Source organism: Apostichopus japonicus, chromosome 1 (genome assembly GCF_037975245.1).
Source record: "Apostichopus japonicus isolate 1M-3 chromosome 1, ASM3797524v1, whole genome shotgun sequence".
NCBI classification, from domain to species: domain Eukaryota; kingdom Metazoa; phylum Echinodermata; class Holothuroidea; order Aspidochirotida; family Stichopodidae; genus Apostichopus; species Apostichopus japonicus.
Genome location: NC_092561.1, coordinates 5486283 through 5507822, shown reverse-complemented (window position 1 = coordinate 5507822; position 21540 = coordinate 5486283). Strand labels below are relative to the sequence as shown.

The 21540-nt window shown below is 38.9% G+C and overlaps 4 protein-coding genes across 6 annotated transcripts; 2 read left to right on the top strand and 2 right to left on the bottom strand.

The window, feature by feature from the left end:
• Nucleotides 1-2750: 2750 nt before the first annotated feature.
• LOC139973103 (uncharacterized) lies at nucleotides 2751-3498 on the top strand. Its single transcript, XM_071979941.1, has one exon. The coding sequence runs from the start codon at nucleotides 2820-2822 to the stop codon at nucleotides 3381-3383; it is 564 nt and encodes a 187-aa protein (XP_071836042.1). The 5' UTR covers nucleotides 2751-2819; the 3' UTR covers nucleotides 3384-3498.
• A 1850-nt stretch (nucleotides 3499-5348) lies between these two features.
• On the top strand, nucleotides 5349-10540 carry LOC139964662 (nucleoporin Nup37-like). Its single transcript, XM_071966497.1, has 7 exons — nucleotides 5349-5535; nucleotides 6871-6998; nucleotides 7394-7466; nucleotides 8411-8596; nucleotides 9044-9225; nucleotides 9661-9796; nucleotides 10145-10540. The coding sequence occupies exons 1-7, from the start codon at nucleotides 5356-5358 to the stop codon at nucleotides 10256-10258; spliced, it is 999 nt and encodes a 332-aa protein (XP_071822598.1). The 5' UTR covers nucleotides 5349-5355; the 3' UTR covers nucleotides 10259-10540.
• Nucleotides 10541-12021: 1481 nt separating this feature from the next.
• On the bottom strand, nucleotides 12022-17212 carry LOC139964764 (large ribosomal subunit protein uL23m-like). Of its 3 annotated transcripts, none has more exons than XM_071966753.1 (5): nucleotides 17049-17212; nucleotides 15428-15548; nucleotides 13344-13466; nucleotides 12918-13074; nucleotides 12022-12365 (listed from the first exon to the last, which is right to left on the bottom strand). In XM_071966753.1, the coding sequence occupies exons 2-5, from the start codon at nucleotides 15439-15441 to the stop codon at nucleotides 12213-12215; spliced, it is 447 nt and encodes a 148-aa protein (XP_071822854.1). In that variant the 5' UTR covers nucleotides 15442-15548; nucleotides 17049-17212; the 3' UTR covers nucleotides 12022-12212. The 3 variants fall into 3 exon arrangements, with proteins under 3 accessions (XP_071822854.1, XP_071822937.1, XP_071823021.1); XM_071966836.1 differs by having other exon boundaries at nucleotides 16943-17097; XM_071966920.1 differs by lacking the exon at nucleotides 17049-17212 and adding an exon at nucleotides 16752-16893.
• A 3616-nt stretch (nucleotides 17213-20828) lies between these two features.
• On the bottom strand, nucleotides 20829-21540 carry LOC139964719 (uncharacterized). Its single transcript, XM_071966622.1, has one exon. The coding sequence runs from the start codon at nucleotides 21479-21481 to the stop codon at nucleotides 20912-20914; it is 570 nt and encodes a 189-aa protein (XP_071822723.1). The 5' UTR covers nucleotides 21482-21540; the 3' UTR covers nucleotides 20829-20911.

Below are 21540 nucleotides of genomic sequence, written 5' to 3'. Positions count from 1 at the left end.
ATAGTGCAAAAAGCGTGGTAGCCCAGATGAGCTGCGCTTACGGTGGTGTTACACGGAAATATTCGGGCAACATGATGCTAAATAAAGAAAATCATTAGGCCTATATTAACATTAATGTCACAAAACAAATAACATAAAACGCTTTCCACAGAATTGTCGGGCAAAAATTTGAAAAAGATTCGGGCAAACTACTGCATATATATATATATATATATATATATATATATATATATATATATATTTCCTCTTAGGCTGCCAGAATTTTTCAGGACTTTTGCCCGAATTTCTTGTCCTCTGGAAATTTGGGGGCAGTCTGCCCCCCTGCCCCCCCCCCCGCCTCGTACGCCTATGATCCCTGGTTACAGAAGATACCGGGTTGTGAAGTTGTTATAGGTCGATGCTAATTCATTGGGCAATATCAAGTTTGACAAAGAGCAGATACGCATGCATGGAGGAATCATTTTATTGAGAAGGATCGATCGATCGAGGGGCTAATTAAGTATGTTACATTTTCATGGCCGGGATGTTCTAAAGGGAGGGGACCCATATATGATTAAACAGGTCTAGTGAAGGATACCTGCAGGATTTTTTAGAGATCCTTTACATTGAGCTCTGTAAGACAATGATAGGGTCAAACAGGACTATAAGTCCGGGGTTCCTTTACTGACGCGAATTAAATTCTCAAGGCCTCATGTAACAGCACAATCAACTTCATGTCAACTAAGTTTGGAAAGAGCGAATGAATATGAGCTATATGAATCACTAAATTTGAACCATTGCCCAACTCGTCAGATTTAGTTGTACGTACGGTACAGTAGAAGTTATTTTGTAAATATTCAACGGCTATGATTTGATGGGTATGCAACGTTAACTTTGGGGGTGCAAGCGGGGTGAGTGGGGGGGGGTGAGGTGGGCATGGTCAACTTACACGATAACTATAGGGGCCATATAATTGGCTATGAAGATCATGTCCGCCTCGATCCCGGCAGCCGAGGCAAATTAAGAGACCCAGACAATTAAAAATAGGCCTACACGAATGCCCGCCCGGGACACGTGGGTATGTACCCTTACCGGAATCCCAGATTTGGGCCAGATATAAGTATCCAGATCAGGACCAGATCACGAATATGGGCCAGATCTGATTCAGATCTGGAATTTATATATATTTGGCCAGATACAAAATTTGGCAGATATAACTTGATATCAAATGAAGCTTTATATGGTCCATAACATTTTTTATCTGGTTAAATTTATGGCTTCCAGTTCCATATCTGGGACATATGAACCTGTATCTGCATATCAGGATTAACTATACATATCCAGTTATATCTCGCTTGATATGGCCAGGTAAATCTCTATCTGCATATCCGGATTGACTCTCTATACAGTTAACGTTATGTCTGGCCTTATGATGGCCATGCACATAAAACTTAATCTACATATCTGGATAGTCTTTATGCATGGTTAAAATGAAATTCCTGTTCGAGCCGTGCAAGGCACGGCTCCAGCGGGTTAATTAGAACTTTTAGGTTGGCTAATAATACAGACAATATAGCAATTTGAAGGAACGAATGAAGAGGAAGACAAGCAGCACACAACTGCTTTCAACGAGTGATGGAAACTACTTAGGAAAGTAATGGGAGGTTGCCCCAGACCTGGTGAACCCACCCTGCCGGGTTAGTATTTATATCCGCAAGGTATATATGTTTTCATATCATTTTGGCCATATAATGAAGTTCATGTGGCCAGATTAAATCAGATATAAAGCCAGATATGGGATTTCGGTATATGACGGCTCCAGGCCGGTACAGAGTGCGTTCCCCCTCCCCCATGATTTTTTTCTACCACAATGTGTAAAACCTTCACACGCGCGTGACACTGTGTGTCGAGGGAGGGGGGGGGGCCTGATCGATCCGTACATAGCCAAGACTAGTTATTTGAAATAAACGCATGCAGTAAGAATAAACTTAGAAACAGCAAATTAGGCAGGATGTAAGCGTTTACAAAACAATAAAAACCTGTAAGGAGAGGGAAGCGCACTTTACTGGCTGCCCAAGCCCTGGCAATACCATGGCACGAGGATTGTGCCCCTGGCGTTTTGGCTGACCCATTCCATAACTTCCTGATCTGAGCTTGTGTTGAACCATGGAGCTATAGCCATGGTTGAACTGTGCGTAGTATATACCTTATAATCTAGTACCGGTTACAACTTAACTTGGTCGTTTCAAACAACCGTTCATAAAATGAGTCCAATTTCCTCGCAAATGTACCATAGTGTCCAAAATGTCACAAAACTGGTACACAACAAATTAATCTCTTCTGTGATTACGCTGTAATACTTTTCAAAGGCCGAAAATATGTAAAGAAATAGTGAAAATATGAACAATTTCTGTTGATTTCCTACTACCACGTAAATATTCGTGAAATTTTACCGGAAATCAGCCAATTCATCCATACTATGGATTGAAAACTAAAAATATCATCTGTTCTCAAGACAAAAGCACGATCTTTTTCAAAATTTCCTTTAGTTTGTCTACAAAATGTGAAAAAGAAAATTGTAAGACTAAAACGTTACTTGTAAGATTTGCTTTGTACAAATTGCGCTAACAATCTTGCTATTAGCGTAGACCCAATCACAACGCAGGATTTGGTATATTCTCTGTCACGTCCGTCAACTCAAATATAAATGGCGCAATACCCAAGGCGGAAGCGTAATACGAGGTGTATCATATCATATCATATCAAGGCGGAATTATTTAGAAATTTCGCAATCATCCGGAAATACCTGAACACCAGAAACGTAACTTTACGTATTCAAAATGGCAACCCAAACGAAGAAAGCAAAGAAGTCCAAGCCTACTGGCCCAACAACCCTCGATCTTGTCGTCAAGGCTATTGCAGCACTGAATGATACAAAGGGATCGTCAGGAGTTGCCATCAAGAAGCAAATCAAAGCTACTGGTGTGGAGAGGAGCTCAGTCTTCGTGAACAAGGCCCTCAAAAGAGGCGTTGCAACTGGAGTCCTCAAGCAAGTTAAAGGTACTGGAGCCAGTGGTACTTTCAAGCTCGACACCGCAAAAGCTAAGAAAGCCGAGCAGGAAAAGGCCAAGAAGCAGAAGGCAGTACAGAGGAAGAAGGACTTGTTAGAAAAGCAGAAGAAGAAAAGGGCTGAGGCAAAGGCCAAGAAGGACGCCAAAAAGAAGGCTGCAAAGAAGGTCAAGAAACCTGCAGCAAAGAAAGCAGTGAAGAAGAAGTCTGCAGCCAAGCCCAAGAAGGCCGTGAAGCCAAAGAAGCCAGCAGCTAAGAAGCCAACCAAAAAAGCTGCACCAAAGAAGAAGGTTGTAAAGAAACCAGCCAAGAAGGTAGCACCCAAAAAGAAGTAGGCCCTGTACCTAAACCTTTCAAGGAACAACGTGGGATCACTTTGTTCAAATTCAACGGCTCTTTTAAGGGCCACCAAATATACCAGAAAGAGAAGCTTTTTTGCCTCCATAAACATGCATTTGTGTCTTAAGTCTTTTCTTTTATCTTAAATTCTTGTTGTTTACTGAACCCACCAAAATAGTCATTGGCAGCGTTATCCTCTGTAGGCCTAACAAAGTAACAGTAATAGTTAGAACTGTTAAGCTAGGTGGGGCCATTCTCGACTGTATTTAATGCAGCAATTAGTTACATAGTACATCATATATGTAGTCTAGCTCAAGGGCGTAGCCATGAATTTGCCAAGGGTGGGGCAAAACTGCAGATTCGACATTGCAAACTATATAAGCGAAGCACCACCATGGCGCGAATCGTACAACAAAATTTTGGCTGAAAATGCCTCCCCGATCGTTGGAAAAGGCACTTCCCAGGCCTGGCAAGTTGCATCTTAGCATTTTCTCTTTTGAAATTACTAGCGATATCATAAAAACATTAAAAAAATTGTTTAAAAATATGCTTAAGGGGTGCACCCTTACCTCCCCCCCCCCTTGACTACCGGCTAGCTTTCGTAATACTTTTGAAGATGGGAGTTGAAACTTTGGATTTGGATCTGCTTTTCATTTCTTTTTTGTTCCCAGATACTTCCGCGTTCTCAGATGATTCTGCTTTGGCAAAAAATTGTACTTCGATCAGGATGGTATTTGAAGGCTAAATTCGCTAGAGCGTGCAGTGATCGATAATAAACTTTCATTTATATTCCCCATTATTAACGAACCGTGTAAATAGTGCAGATGAATTGGGTGTCAAACCGGAAATTGCAATTGCCTTCAAATATTACCTTGTTTCAATGTAAAAAGTGGGGTTCAGGAAATTAATTCATTGGAGATAGGGATGTTGCCGTTAAATTATTTTGATTGAAGTTGATTGCTTACCTAACTTGTACCAACACAATGATAGGAGTCGACTACGGAGATTACTGGCCATTGATCTTTGCTTTCTCATCATGTTCCTTTTACAGTTCGTATGCTTATTCCAGAGAACTGTATAAAGGTAGTTCTTTGGGTAATTCAAAAAAAACCTATGCAATATAATCATGCGGTAGGAAGCTTCCAAAAAGTGGGGGGGGGGGGGGTGGAGGGCACAACATCAGAGGGGAACATTCTCATTCCACAACCACCACTCGTTATGCTATCAACCGATACACACTGGCCATATCACAAAATGATGTGTTAGTATGCTATCAATACTATTATGGTGGACGTGACTCTATCAACCTATAGCTACATCTGTACTTCTGTCCATCCATAATTTAGAACTTTCCCAAAAAATCCTCCTGCGTACATTCCTTGAACAAAAGTCTTTAGCAACCTCGGTTAAATCCAAGTCATCGATCTTAGATCTGTGTACATTCAATAACATCAGACTGTTGTATCTCTTTTGTGACATTGTGCTTCTCAGATAGTTCATAAGAAGACGCTGTGTGGAGAACGATATTTCAGCCAACAGTTATATATGATACATATATGATATATATATATGAATGAGTTTTGCAAGTTCTGAAAGTTCAAAAAGATATGGGATGCCATTTTAAAAATAGCATGCACAGACTAAAATAAAATATTAAAATTAATAAAGGATTAAAATATAAAAAAACAGCACATTTTATTTGCCAGTAGGGCACATTTGCTATTTTGGAGACCCCCCCCCCCTCCAGCTCCTACCCCCTGAATATAATCAATAGGCTCCCCGAACCAAACCGATAGTTTCAGTCATTGAAAAATTGCCATTTTCTATGGCGGTAAATTAACTGTGGCGGAAACTAGTTCTAAACTTAAAAAACAAAACATATCTAAACAAATGTGTCTCCTATTGCTGTTCGGTACTTTCCTGACTGAAATCGAGTCTTAGACTCGAACTGAACTTTGAAGTGCAAGTATGCCACCATTTCAGGTTTCAGCCATCATGGAGAAACCTACAACACGAAGAGCGGTAGGCGGGAGCTTTGAAACTCAGGGAACAGTTGACTTAGCAGAATTTTCTCCGAGCGAGAATTCTTCATCATTGATAGCATACGGTGGAAACTTAAGAGTCAGTCTAGGAAGTTGTGTTTTTAAGGTATTAAAGATTACATTAGCACTTCTATGTAATTCAACTTTCTGTTAGCAACATTTAGTCATTGCAATGTTGCATGGACTACTTCCGCGAGAATTTTAATAACTTTTTTGGTAGGCCTACAGTACTCTAGGCTGGTCTGTATATTCGGATTTTATCTTTGGACTCAAGAAAGGTTTCTAAGGCAATTCAAAGTAGCCGGGCTGCATTTTAATTTCATACTCCAACATCTTAGTAGAATGTAAGATTACTTCAAGAAGACAAGATCTCTGTTCTGTATAAGATCTAGGCTACTAGTTATAGACATGTACTTTCCTGCCAAAGGACACAATTACAGTAAATCTGTAATGAAAGTGAGGTATGTCTATAAAGGCCATGGGTTTTCTAACAATTTTCTATGGGAGCCAGAGAAAATCAGTGAATGGCACAAAGGGCCAGACAGAATTGTGCTATTCCTACTCAACATTGAGCAGTGTATAGGGCAGGCCTTAATGTTGCTCAACCCTCCTACTGTAACAAGTTAAAGGATGTGAAGACTCGCGCAAAAACAAACGTCTAATCATCTAATGCTGGTAATCTGACCTAGTTTCGAATGAGGTGTAACAGAAGTGTTAGACACCACCATCGATGCAAGAGAATACGCACACAGCTTGCTACCCTCGGTAATTAGACACTATAGTGTACAGTCAGTACATACAGCTGCGGTCAATACCCACAGCACAGCTAGTGTATAAATGATACAGCGATGGACATCTCAGGTCCAGCTAAAGAAGGTATCACGTTTCATTACTGTCTGCATTTTGTAGTGACACAAACAAAACGTCATTGGCAAGCAACAGAAAGTTAACTTTTTCAGATGGCCGCACTCAGTTTGGGGCAAGTCTTCAATGCCTTTAAGTATCTGAAGTTCCCAATTAGTGCAAGATTACAAGATCAGTAGATACTTCAATTTTTGCAGGCTAGAATGAAATCTTGCCAGCCGAATTTGGTCCGCTAGTGGATGCCTTTAAAGAACCCTTGGTTTAGACTACTGATAGTTGTTTCGAAAAGCAACTGACTTTGCTAAGCTTTTAAACATCTGTTGAGTTATATATTAAGACAAATAATTTCTTATGAAGCATATCTACAAGTCTGATGAGAGAAACTTTGCTCAAAGGAGAACAAGCTACTTAATGTAACATTGGTAAATTGTCAAGCTGTTTTGAGCTTGATTCTGTTTTGTTTTTACCATCTGGGTAAATGTTCGTTAATGTAGTTTCAATATTAATAAGGTTTCAGATATCGATCTCTGCCTAACTCATTAATTAATGTGGCTCCTTTGTTTGTGTTAAAATGTAGGAAGAAGACAGAGATATTCCAACCTTTAATTATCAACACATCAGAGATTTTCATCTTGGGGCCAAAGTCAGATCTATTGCCTGGAATCCTGCCTCTGTTCTTGGACAGGGTCTTCAAACATCTGTACAGTAAGTTGAAAAATGTGTACCTTTTGATTTCAATCATGAACAGAAATCTGAGTGGGAAATTATAAATAAAGTATTGAAGCATAAATAAATTAATGGCAATAGACTCTTAGAGTGGGTTCAATTAGCTGACCTCAAGGTCAAAAGTCTTTTGCACTGAGCTATTCAGTCCTTAGTCTGTGCTGATACAAATGGAACCAATACTTTCATGTAAGGGGGGGGGGGGGAGGGGTGCCAATCAGAAGCCACAGTATATCTTGCCAGTTTTTTAACCAGCTTTTCTATAAATTTGTTTATGTGTCATTAGCAGTGATGCACAATAAATAAAGTTTGTACCGTAAATTTTTCACTGGGCACCACGACATGAGTAACTCAATTCAAACTTGCTTCTCTGACAGGCTATGTGTTGCTGGTGATGACAACAAGCTCCGAGTATGTTCGTCAGATCTCAGAGGTGCTGACACTATCAAGGTATGCGGTTTAAGGAGTTTCATTTCTTTTAGCATTTTCCCACAAAACTGCTCATGACAGAACTAACTATGGTTATTGTTTACGTAAACCAAGTCAGGGATTTTATCTCTGTTTATCGATAGGACAGTTAACTACTTAACTGCAACATTTCTTAGTAGGTAGAATGTCATTGGTATGGGAACATTGCAGTTATTACATTAGGTTGATATTTCAGGCTTGAAGCAGGTGGTTGCAATGTCAAGCAAAAATACTTCAAAGACCACCATATTATAAACCAAGTCAGGGATTTTATCTCTGTTTATCGATAGGACAGTTAACTACTTAACTGCAACATTTCTTAGTAGGCAGAATGTCGTTGGTACGGGAACATTGCAGTTATTACATTAGGTTGATATTTCAGGCTTGAAGCAGGTGGTTGCAATGTCATGCAAAAATACTTCAAACACCACCATATTATAAACCAAGTCAGGGATTTTATCTCTGTTTATCGATAGGACAGTTAACTACTTAACTGCAACATTTCTTAGTAGGTAGAATGTCGTTGGTACGGGAACATTGCAGTTATTACATTAGGTTGATATTTCAGGCTTGAAGCAGGTGGTTGCAATGTCATGCAAAAATACTTCATACACCACCATATTATATCTGTCTGTTATTTTCCAAAAGAAGCAGAATTAAGTAGTGATAAAATACTGTCCATAAATGGAATGACCATAAATGTTCCACTGTGCTCTTCAATTTGGCCAAAAAAAATCAAAGTTTATTTATCAACATTCTTGCTACCTACACTTTAAGCCATTGACAGTAATATTTTACTTTCATGATAGTTTCAAACTTTTGTCGAGTTATTATTTGAATTGAACTATTCATAACAACCTCAACTCACCAACTCTTTAATCTAGTTTATTACTCCATGACAAGATCTTTCCAAATTTTCTTGGAAGGTCGTGAGCGGCCACAAAGGCTTCATCAATGACGTTAGTTTCGAGTCAACAGAGGGCAGTGTTGTAGCCAGCGTCGGTGACGATTGTCGCTGTCGCCTTTGGTCCGAAGAATTTTCTCAGCAGACAGAGTTCACTCTACAAAGTCCAGGAATGTCAGTTTCTTTCAATCCGTTAGAGCCAAATAAGGTATTTAACTATTGCAACGGAATTCACTATAAAGCAGGGTTATTTGAGATTGGTATTGTTGACCAGAGAGAAGTGTTGTCTATTGAAACATGTACGCTTTATCCTCAGTGCTATTTCTTCCTACTTCTATCATCCATTTTGTTCAGATTTCTAGATATCTTAAATATGACATCAGAAGGCTGCCACTTAGTGCAATATACGATGTTCCAGGGAATCGGTTCTAGAAGTTGAAATCACTAGTTTAGCTTTGTTCTTTGAATATTTGTGGAGAATTACTCATTCGGCTTCCTTTTTCTGATTGAATTATTCGATATCATTGAACTGTCAATCAACAAAATTGAAACAGGTTTAGGTTCCTAAACGAAAAATTGGTTTTAAGGATCATTCTTATCATATTCTACTACTATAATTACTGCCTCTTTAACAGAGTGATTATCTTGATTCCAGCTTATGGTTGCAGAAAAGGGAGGCAAAATACGATTTTATGACATGATCGCTGAGAAGCCGTTCATGTCGCTGGAGACTGGAGGAGGGTCGTTACTGTCTGCTGACTGGAGCAGGTGCAACCCAAGCAGAGTCGGTGCCGTGGTTGGTGGGGAGTGGATGATCTGGGATATCACAAGATCAAGGTACCAACATCAATTCATAGCCTAGGGAGCTATCAGAAAGTGAGGGGGACAGAAAACAGGGATGCCTGGGTCTTCAACAGAAGAATTTTAGTTCTGTGGATGTTATGTTGGCCCATTTGGGACAGAAGATTAAGTAATATCAGATTATATTAAACAATATTTTAAACCATGTAGATTAGCCACAAAAGGAAGATGTCATCACCACCAAAGTAATGCAAGTTCAAGTTATATATGAAGCTAAACCAACTCATGAACTATCTTATTTCAAGTACACGTGACACCAAGGGATACCTCAAACATTTAAATAACAAATGCTGAAAAAGTCATAGTTCCTAGATTAGTAGATTTATCATCAAAGTGCATTTTTAGAGAAAGTGATTTTGTAAAAATATTTCTTCCTTTTTTTCCCCTCTCTGCTTCTTATATTATTAACAGCTACCCTCAAGATAAAGACCAAGCCCATCCACAAATTGGCAGGGTCTTCAGATGGTCAAAAGCATCACCCGATCTGTTTGCAACACTTGGAGGACCACAGCATCAAGCCAAGATTTTCCATCTTGGTCATCACCAGGTCAGTAATTTACAGTATATAGAATCGGGATGAAAGTATTCTTAACTAGTTTTGGAGACTTCTTTTACGTGTGGTAAGGATCGTTTGCTACTACAAGATTTGTACTGTATTAACACAATATGAATAATATTGTGTCCAGAAATTTTATTTCTTTAATTTTCTCAAAAACTATGAAATCTTATGCTGAATTTCATAGTTCCTGATGTGGCCTTGGTAGAGAAAAGTGAGAGATGTTTTTGGATGCCTTATCCATCTTTAGATGATAGAGTATGGTATCCCCAAGAACAAGCAAGTAAACCACACAAAGATGTTCAAAAAGAGTCACTTTTAATATATCTGTTTTTTCAGATACCAATTTGTGAGACGTTACCAGTGACCGGAAGTTTGTCCTGGCATGCATTCCTGCCCATCTGTGCTGTTGCCATGGATACACAGGTCAAACTGATGTTTGCAGAGACTTGATGCGAGGCTTACACAAGTCAAATTTGGGAATCTGCCCAATTTCTTAATATGAGGAATAGCTGCCTTCTAGCAAACGTCGTGTGAACTAAACGAGAAAGATTTTCATGGAAATTCACTCCATGTGGATGTAAAGGACATCAGCATGGAATCCTATGTTTCAGTATGCTAAATGTCATGATGGATTTGTTTGGTTAAATTCAGTAATTGACATGCTATTGCTAAATAAGATAGAGTGGTGATGTGAGCATACCCTTCCATCATGGACTAACCAGAACAGAAGGATTTTGCACAGAAATTTCCTCCGTGTGGAACAAATGATGACTGTATTGTACCATTGATCCAAAACATGATGGACTTCTTCTCTAACTTTAAACTAAAATATTGGAATTGAAACACTACAAAGATCAATACAGTACTAGTGCAGAAACTCTAACTAGGGGGAATTCATCATTATTTGACCAAATGCTTTATTTTTATATCATTTATATATTGATGTTTAACATCAAGACTACTGTATGACAAACTAAAGTTTGAATTGAGAGATACAGTACTCTATACAATTTTAGCTATTGTTAATTTGATGTTCCCGACCTGGCCTGACCAGTCACAATCGCTATTAATTAGATAGACCAGTCACAATTGCTGTACTACTCTGTGCCCTCTATATCCTGGTTCCTAACTCCCACCCATCATTCATTCCCTCTGAAGAAAACCCTGACGAACATTGAAATGTCTGGCACTTTAACTGTAATGTATTTAGGTACACAGTCCTTTTGCATTAGATAATCGGGTTAACTTTTGATCTTTTAGAAAAGAATATAATGTAAACAAATACAAAAGTAGGCAACCTTAAGACCTTAAACCTTAAGACCTAAGCAACCCCAAGACAATATTTACAACCAGAACTATTTTTTACAGATCTCTCACTGCGTGTCTAATATTGTCTATAATCATTATTAAACAAAGAACATGACAAAGAAAACATCAAGACTTACTTTTTCTTTTCGGCATTCTTTATATTTCTGTTTAAGTAGGATCATTGCGATGGAGGCATATTTGAGTAAAACTTACACAATGTTGTACTGTTAGAGCAATTATTCTTGCTCACCTTCTAAAAACAATGCAACCCCTTGCAAACACACCAGAACCACTATCCTTCCGAATCAAGTAAACATTGCATAGTTTCATGTCATTTGTATATCCTAATTTTATTCATCCAAATCTCAGTACCTGTTGACAACTCACAAACTCAGTCTAAAGGAAATCATAATGAAACATGGAAACAACTGAAATGAAATGGCAAAGAGCGGCTGGCCCTCTCACCCACCCACCCTCACTGCCCCCTCCCCCCCTCATGTAGCTAACATTTTGATAATATTATCGTTTAGAGAAAAAAAACATGGAATTATCCATTATCCTTTCAATGTATCATGAGTGAGGAAAACTACCTATGAGTAAACATTCATGTAGTGGTGTAGCCAATGTAAGCATCACACTGGTGTGATATACACATCAATCTCCATTGGTTTCTTCCATAAAAGAATGTAACCAAAAGCTAGCCTTTGCATAGTCCAGAATCATGTGAATAACGGTAAATATTTTGGATAAAGCTTCAGTTCTTTACACTACACGACGTACAAGTCATTCTGCTTCCAGGCATTACCAGCAACATTCCTGATAAAATCATGGCTTGGATCACTATCACTGGCCAGTGGAACCTTATTACATGTTGGAAAAAGGTGTGATTCAGTTTATTTAATTCATGACGACAAGTTACAACTGCACTTTTCTTTCTTGCAGTCTTTGATCACTTTACAATGATTGCACATTCTCATAAGAGGTAGCTTCCTTCATATTTGAAAACAAAGTGATCCTGCCTGAACCACCAGCTTCCTCTGTTTCCAACCTGTACATCGGAGATTCCACATAAGATCACATCACACAGGTTACCAGCTCATATACCAAACCAAGATGGAAGCCCTCCCCTTGAAGCCAAAGCTTGGGTTTCTTTCTTCTCTTTCTCTTTCAGAGAGTCTATTACTTCATCGTCATCTTCACTGGCCGGAGGAGCAAATAGCTCTGGAAACTCGAAAGTCTGTCCATCAGCCTGTAGGAGCAAAATCCATATTAAGAATTAAAGTTACCAATAGCATGTGACATATTATAATTGGTGAATTGAAAACTTGGTATTTTACACCAAGCAAAAAAAAAAGAAAAAAATGTTTAAAAATAATCATATCACTTACAATGATTTTGCAATTTTCTGAAATTCTTTGCTATAACCTTTGAGTGGTCCATTCCATTTTAACCATATTCCACAAACACAAGGATCTTCTTGTTAGTATTATCCAATACAGTTAAACTCCAAGTAGTGATAGATGGATGTATTAACACTGCATAGGGAGCACTCATTAAATGTACCTTGTCAATGCCTGAAAGTGACCTCTACGCATGTGTATGTATACCTTTAGATTGACAGGTACCCAATATATATTTAATCTCACGTAACTTGTTAAAATGATGCTATACCTTCCCAGTGAAACCGTGTGACAAGAGTGCATTTGATTTTGATTAGTCTTGAATTATATGCATATTTATTATATGCAAATTCTATTAGTCTTGCTATGCTATAAGTGAAACAAACTCTAAAACGACATACCAAAGTAACAAATGCCACTTTAAACTCATCCCTCGGCATCCATCGTCGATTCTGATGATCTCTCACGATTGGGTTAAATGGAATAGAGGTATTTACTCTCTCCACCGGAACATTGTAAATCTTTTCCAGGTAATTCTTGACGTCAAACTTTGTCATTCTGAAGTAAAAAAAGGTAGAAAAAGTTGATTCATAGAGTGAAGATAATAACCATCCTACATTTATTCCTCAAGATTGACAAGGGTCCACAGAGTTATCCTTTCGTAAGATGTAATTACACTCGCTGCGTTCTTTCCAAGGTTTCACACTGATAACCCAGACAATGTTGCGGGGGATACAACATCTGCTTCAAACTCGCTAAACTGGTGATATGTAACAATTGGATACTGCATAATCCCTGATGAATTTTTGATCAAATAGGATACTTACTGTACTGGACAATGGAACACTACAACATTAGGAGGATGCTCTCTTTGAGGCTTAACCATTTTCAAATAGAAATCAGGAAAGAAGACCCTTCGTTGCGGTCCTCCTGGAAGGAACCTGGCATACCTGAAACAAAAAGAGACAAATAATCAAAATTATGAGGAAGTAAACATTTCTTCATATCCAAATGTGTGTATATGATAGTAGAAGTGGCATGCACAGATATAAAGATTGAGAGGCGAAGTCAAACTGACTATTTACAAAGAATTATAAACAATGGTCCGTTTGCATGAATCGACGGAATGAACAAAAATATTTTGACCGGTCACTGATTTTGAAATCGTATATTACTCCAATGCAGACGCAGGCAGATTTATTGACCTTTCCATTCATAACTGCACATGCTAGCTACCTGCTGGACTACGTATTCTTGCAATCAACATGCCTGCCTGTCTCTCTGTCAAGTAACGGTTCCCTAGAGCACAAAAAGCGGTTTGAAGGACGCATGCCACCAGGGGGGTAGGAGCCTGGGTGGGCGGGCACTGGGGGCACTGTGCCCCCACTAATTTCCATAACAGCAAATGTGCCCTACTGGCATATAAAATGTGCCCCTTTGATGAAGAACTGTCTTTTGGATATCTTAAGCCCTTTGTTAAATTTAATACTTTATTTTAATTATTCACGTGCACCATAATAGTATTGATAGCATACTAACACATCATATATATTACAGTGATATGGCTGGTGTGTATCGGTTTATAGCATGACGAGTGGTGGTTGTGGAATGAGAATGTGCCCCCCCCCACTTTTTGAAAGCTTCCTACCCCCCTGCATGCCACAGATAGTCTCTAGTTGCTTCATTTGCGGTTCAATCCGTGAATGTAGTAGGTCTAGGGGGAATTGTTCACTGTGTATGTAGGCTACATTGGTTACGGATATCAGGTAATGAGGTCAAGACATTTGCCTGCCTATGTGTCTTGTTAATGTGTTGATGGACTGTCTTAAACACAAAAAAAGGAATGTGTGTGGTTGAATTTACATTCATTACCTCTCTGGGAATGAGCCAGAAGTTTGGTAACAAAAAAGGGAGTTATTGCCATGATTGTGAGACTATTTACTAGACAAAACAAAAGAAAAAGTCTAGACTGTTCAAGATCAAATGCATAGTGAGGCTTTAAAATATTGCTGTGATCCACAATAAGTTAAATGTTCATATCATTTATTGTAATGACCAAGCAAAGACATAATCTTTGTCAAATCTCACTCAGTTAATGTGAATGGCACAATGTTAGCTTGTAGAGGACTTCACTTTTATTAAATCGGAAGTGCGCCCTCATTTTCAGAAGATTAATTACGCTCAATAATAACTTCATCAATGTCATGACTAATACTAGGTCAAGAGACATTGGTTTCGATAAAACAATGGATGGTTTTATTCTGACGAACGATAAGCGAAATCTTTCACACAATGAAAGAATATATAGCTACTTACGACTACGACTTGGATTACGATATTCAACGACTCGACAACGATTACATATTTTACGACGAATTTACGCCTGAACGAAAACCTTTACTGTTTTTCCCTACTTTTATTCCATATAAAATCTGATATGTGTTGCCCCCGCTTCCGGGCGAATTATATTGTTTTTATGGATTAGGATTTTGAGGATTTGTGTTTGGATTTTTCATTGGAGCCTGTCTGTAGGGTTCGTACGAGACGGCGACCTAGCGCAAAAAGGACTATAGTGTTTGAGGTGAGTGACGTACTTTTATATTTCATTATACAATTTACCGCCTAATAACCCTAGCGTCCAAAAGCTCTTCATGTATTTTTATATGGACAGACTGGACAGTGCCACTTTTTGACATTTTCCATTTACGCGCTCCGCATTTACTGGAATGAGACAACATGTGTCTACATTTGTCATCACAGTTTGAAAAGTTTATGAAATTTTTCATAATAAAGCAATGACAATATACTGTACAGTATCTGTTTACACAATCTGCTGTCCATCACTGTGTGATTTATAGTCTAGCACTAAACTTGCTCAGTACTAGTCTACACTGTGCTCAATCAATATTACCTGGCATATGACATTGTCACACTATAACTGTCCTCTCCAAGTTCCCTCTAATTCTGGGTATTCTTTGATGCCTCTAGATGTATGAGTTGTTTGCATCAAACTTTCTTGTAATGATCAATCTCTGTAGGTAGACAAGAAACAGGATGTAAGAAATGTACATTGATTGTTAAAGGATGAATTTGGGCACAAAATTAGTTTGGATATGTTGTGGACCCTTATAAAATGCTACTGTCAACTTCTATTTCAAAAAGTCTTCTGAGAACTGACCTTCTTGAAAATCTAATGGTCATTGTTTAAAGTGGTTAGATATTCTTACGGTACAATTATAGAATACAGGGCCATTCATTAACTCTTCCCAGCATCCGGATGCGCGGATGCTGGGTGTGTCTGTACATGTCCGTACACGTATGGCGCCCTCTAAAATTCCATTACGTATTTTATTTTGACTCCGCTCTGTACATGTCCGTACACGTATGGCGCCCTCTAAAATTCCATTACGTATTTTATTTTGACTCCGCATCCGCGCATCCGCGCATCCGCGCATCCACCCCGGGAGTACAAGGAAAGGACTTAGATAATTTTCGAAGGTTTCCCCATAATGGACTTAAATAATTTTCCAAAGTTTCCCCATATACCATCATGTATTTCATTTTGACTCCGCATCCGGGCATCCGAGCATCCACCCCGGGTGTACTAGGAATGGACTTAAATAATTTTCGAAAAGTTTCGACATATACCATCACGTATTTCCAATACTGAAAGTCCCGTATGTACGAAGATATTCCACATCAATAGTGTGTCGTTCTTAAAAGGACTTAGGAAATTTTTGACTCCGCATCCACGCATCCGCGCATCCACTCAAAAAGAAAGAACTGGGACTTTGACATTTTTTACTCACATACGTACTGGGGTGAGACTGAGCATCCGCGCATCCGGATGCTCAGATAGTATCATCGAGTGGCCCTGTATTCTATAATTACTCCATTCTTACATATAATAGCTAACTGTGGTTATCTTTTTACCATTAAATATTGCATGAAATTAGGGGAATATTCGCTAGGTCTAGTGGTCTACACTGGGTAAGTATCGTCAATAAATCCATCTAGCCTATAATTACCCAGTAAGCCTATAACTGTTGCTGGGTTACTGTAGTGTTACTGTTAGTGTTAGGCATAAATATTAAAGCTAGCCTAATTATTTTAATAGGCTAATGGCAAGATAAAAACAATAACAATATTAACTCAACTGCAGAGCAATATCACTTATCAGATTTTCACGACCGCTATTCTTTGAAAACTCTGTGCTCTTAGCATCGCGACATTACCTTTAAACAGGCTAGCCCTTCATTTCATCACGCTTCGTGGAACTGATACGTGTAGCATAGTAGTACCGTTAGAACAGGGACGAGACTAGGATAATGCTATTAGTATTACAGTTGTGTACACATAGGCCTAAGCTAGACTAAGTTATGTTATGCCTATGTAGACGCTGTCACAAGTAAACGCTGACCCTCACCATGTGAAAACCATAACTGAAGTTAGTTGCAACATTCAATGCATTTATGGATCTTAACAACAATAAAAGGGAATTATCAAAAAGCAAAATGCACGCATTTCTTCACCATTTGAAATGAATTTGCCGCATGGAAACTCAGCCCCTTTGCACTCGGTAGCACAGATGAATACATTATCACTATTCACGCGGTGTGATCATGGACGTATGGTACCTTTTTAAGAGCCTGATCAGGAAAACTAAAACAATTAGCTGATCCACTCTCAACCCCATTCCCCTTGCATCGAGACCATGTGATCATGAAGATGATACGTCAAATATGTATCGCTTTTCCCATGGAAAGGGAACAGACGCTATACATGAGCTTAGCCAAAAGGCCGAAAAATATGGTCCAGTCCAAATACAACGAATTCGAGACAATGAAATCTTAGACGGGAGTCCTCATCATTTACAATTGTCTAGGTATCTCAATAGATCTACAGAGGGATTACAATCCTCACCCCCCCCCCCCCCTCGACGTATTTCTAGAGCATAACCGGCCCAGTAAACCATACCATTTATCGAAAGACCTCTGATAACTTGGGAAGTTATGTCGAATATTTCAAATACGTGACAATAATTTCTGCCAATTGAGTACATTAGTTACCGGCTATACGATCGCCGCCCACATGGACACATATAGTCATATCTATAGTAACCATATAAGACCGTTAGGTTTACAGGAAAATTTATGCTTGATATTCAGTTCAAGTTTCCCTGACATTTAACACGATACATGATAGTCAAATTAGAGATGCCGAAGGGAGTGTTACCCACTTACCTGTACTGAATTTGAACTAGTATATGATACCCTCCCCACCCTCTCAATTACCCTTTTCCGGTATAATATAGCTGTACAATGATGACGTCACAAAGCTGTTTAGGTCACCGAAGCCGTCCCGCCCGCGAAATTATTTTTCCCACTTCGACGCGGCCACATGGGCGTGGCTTATGAAATACGTCACAGGCCGGCAAGTTTGTGACTTCGACTTCGAGCTCTTACGTATATAGCTCTTTAATTATATACTCAGCTAATATACTCAGGCCCAATATACTCAGGCCTAAGACATGACTTCATGAGATCCATGATGATGTGCGACTGCTTCTCCCAGTCAATCGGGTCTTATGGAGCTCTTGAGGTAAATTCCATCACAAAATCAAACTGTGTTTGTTTATTAGATGTGTTATGAACCTCCCGTGTCAGGAAAAGTTTGGAAAAGAACCTCCCGTGACAGCAGGGTCTGGAAAAGTTATAAATGAACCTCCCGTGGTATTGATTATTACACTTCATATTACACCAGGTAGGCCCACTGACCTTTCAATGCTAAAAACCTACAAAGATACATGTATTGTATTGTGCCCCATATTGTTTTATCCATCATTCTAAATTATTTGTTCATTTATAAATGAACCCCCTTTTAAACTGCAGTAAGGAGCCTACGTGCTTTCATCATTAGTTTACGTACGCTACTGGGTATTGTTACGGACTTGAAATATTCTACCCATTTTATTAAACAGTTGTCACTTGCGTCTGTATTAACTATAACCAGGGAGCTGTTACTGTTAGAGTAGCAGCTCCCTGCTATAACTATGACTAAATAGCAATGTCCCTCTGTACTATACTATTTATTATACTGGTACGTGTACTAGAATCCCTGACATGTAACTTAATTGAGAACTTTCAGCACCCAAACAAACACCCGAGAGATATCACTGCATAGTCTGTGACGTGGACCAATAAACCGTAACAACGACCGATAGTCCACGCCCATTATGCTAATATGGCCGCGTCGAAGTGGGAAAAATAATTTCGCGTCCCGCCCGCTAGACCTATTACCCTTTTTGTGTTGCATCTGATGAAATGACGTATTAGTCTGTGTGAAAGACTAAGTAGTCCAGCCGTTTTAATTGGTAAGCCTCAGATGTTGACAAAAGTGTGAAAGAAACACTGAAAGCATTGTTCTTATAACGGTCTTCAACATCTTAGTTTTGTGCCATAGCCTATAGGTTACAGGTCCTTGTGAGAAATTAATATCTCTTTGTTATTGTATCTTTCTCATTAAATTATCTTTAAGTTGTGACTTTTCAAGTTGATTAAAATCCAGTTTAAATACATGAAAGTATATATTAATAAAAAGGATATGAAAAACAGTTAAGAGTTATAAAGATTAAAATAGTATGGAAAATAGCTGTTGAAGAAATGACTTCTATGGACTAATGTGAGGACGGCGTGCGTACAAGAAACCCCCTTCCTATATAAGCAAACTGACGTCGGTCACCATGTGTTTCAATGGAATTTGTTAAATATGGTAATAAAATCTTCTGCATAGAGGTCAAACGTGTACTTGCAAGATCTATGGGTCTGAAGTCATTAACCGAGGGAGGTGTTTTAACCTAGGTATTGGGGATGTTACCGCATTCTTCAAGAAGCTGGGTATGTGACATTGGTTTAAAATTTATTAAAAATATGTGCAAAAGTGCCAACTAGTTCACCAGAACAAGAAACTTAAACTTAAAAACCCACCAAGGAATTTGATCACAGCCCGATGAAACATCTTTTCTGACTATCTTAAATTTCTGACTATTCTTAGCCTTTTAAGAAGATCCTGCTAGTATCGAAACGTCAGACCAACTTACTTTTACACATATTGTCTTACAACTTCGTCCTCAACCGCAGGAGGTTCGTGTGATACATTATGATTGTCTGTTTATATTGTCAGTACTCCGATGTGTTGAGTATTTTCTAAAATGCAACAAAGTTTTTGTGGAAATGTTAACAAAACAGTTTTGAGCTCAATTGCCATCATGTCATTACTAATTACTTGACCTGGTCATGCCCGAACACAAACAGCATGTTGAAAACTTTGTGTCTTAACTTTTTACTTCTGGTCATACAAAAGGCGATGGAGGCATCAGCACTCTTGGTAAGCAATCAACTTCAATCAACATAATTTAACATCAACCTCCCCCATCTCCAATGAATTAATTTCCTGAACCCCACTTTTTACATTGAAACAAGGTAATATTTGAAGGCAATTGCAGTTCCCGTTTTGACACTCAAGTCGATCATCTGCGCTATTTACACGGCTCGTCAATAATGGGGAAAATACATGGAAGTTTATTATCGATCACTGCACGCTCTAGCGAATTTAACCTTCAAACACCATCCTGAAGTACAAGTTTTTTCCAAAGCAGCATTATCTGAAAACACGGAAGTATCTGGGAACAAAAAAGGATCTGAAAAGCAGACGGAAATCCAAAGTTTCAACTCCCGTCTCCAAAGGTATTACAAAGGCTAGACTACATAAGAAAGAGGGCCTAATTGAAATAACCAAAATGTAACATCACAATAAAATTAAACTGTTAGCAAACTGCTTATCCACTAGAGAACCTGTGTAGGAGAATGTGTAAAAGTAAGTCGGCCTGGCGTTTCGATCCTAGCAGGATCTTCTTCAAAGGCTAAATGACAAGTAACAGTAACAGAAGGGACAAAAACCTGCACAGAATACAGACAGGTTTAATGAGCATGGTGAACACAAGGAAATAGATCAATGGGTTTAGCAGACAAGGGATGGAGAGAAGAAAGAACCAAAAAATGTAATATAATAGAATGTAAAAACTATACTAGACCTATAGCCTATATATGATGTACTACGTAACTTATTGTATGAAGTAGTCAAGTACTATCTCACCTGGGTTAACAGTCCTGACTATTACTTTGTTAGGCCTACATAAGCATAACGCTGCAAAGACTATTTGGTGTGTTCAGTAAAGAGCACGAAAATATTAGAAAAGACTCAAGACACAAATGCATGTTTATGGAGGCAAAAAAGCTTCTCTTTCTGGTATATTTGGTGGCCCTTAAAAGAGCCGTTGAATTCGAACATGATGTGGTATCCCCACGTTGTTCTTTGAAAGATTTAGGTACAGGGCCTACTTCTTTTTGGCAGCTACCTTCTTGGCTGGTTTCTTTACAACCTTCTTCTTTGGTGCAGCCTTTTTGGTTGGCTTCTTAGCAGCTGGCTTCTTTGGCTTTACGGCCTTCTTGGGCTTGGCTGCTGACTTCTTCTTCACTGCTTTCTTTGCTGCAGGTTTCTTGACCTTCTTTGCAGAGACAGCCTTCTTTTTGGCGTCCTTCTTGGCCTTTGCCTCAGCCCTTTTCTTCTTCTGCTTTTCTAACAAGTCCTTCTTCCTCTGTACTGCCTTCTGCTTCTTGGCCTTTTCCTGCTCGGCTTTCTTAGCTTTTGCGGTGTCGAGCTTGAAGGTACCAGTGGCTCCAGTACCTTTAACTTGCTTGAGGACTCCAGTTGCAACGCCTCTTTTGAGGGCCTTGTTCACGAAGACTGAGCTCCTCTCCACACCAGTAGCTTTGATTTGCTTCTTGATGGCGACTCCTGACGATCCCTTTGTATCATTCAGAGCTGCAATAGCCTTGACGACAAGATCGAGGGTTGTTGGGCCAGTAGGCTTGGACTTCTTTGCTTTCTTCGTTTCAGTTGCCATATTGAATACGTAAAGTAACGTTTCTGATGTTCAGGAGTAGACAGATACTTGCAAAATTT

Excerpts from the sequence above, each read along its gene's own strand:
- LOC139973103 (XM_071979941.1), top strand. The coding sequence starts at position 2,820 with ATGGCAACCCAAACGAAGAAAGCAAAGAAGTCCAAGCCTACTGGCCCA.
- LOC139964662 (XM_071966497.1), top strand. The coding sequence starts at position 5,356 with ATGCCACCATTTCAGGTTTCAGCCATCATGGAGAAACCTACAACACGA. Across the intron at positions 8,597-9,043 it reads ATCCGTTAGAGCCAAATAAG|CTTATGGTTGCAGAAAAGGG; the intron begins GTATTTAACTAT and ends TCTTGATTCCAG. Across the intron at positions 9,797-10,144 it reads TCCATCTTGGTCATCACCAG|ATACCAATTTGTGAGACGTT; the intron begins GTCAGTAATTTA and ends CTGTTTTTTCAG.
- LOC139964764 (XM_071966753.1), bottom strand. Across the intron at positions 13,075-13,343 it reads GTGTTCCATTGTCCAGTACA|AATGACAAAGTTTGACGTCA; the intron begins GTAAGTATCCTA and ends TTTTTACTTCAG. Across the intron at positions 12,366-12,917 it reads AAGTGGCATTTGTTACTTTG|GCTGATGGACAGACTTTCGA; the intron begins GTATGTCGTTTT and ends TTGCTCCTACAG.
- LOC139964719 (XM_071966622.1), bottom strand. The coding sequence starts at position 21,481 with ATGGCAACTGAAACGAAGAAAGCAAAGAAGTCCAAGCCTACTGGCCCA.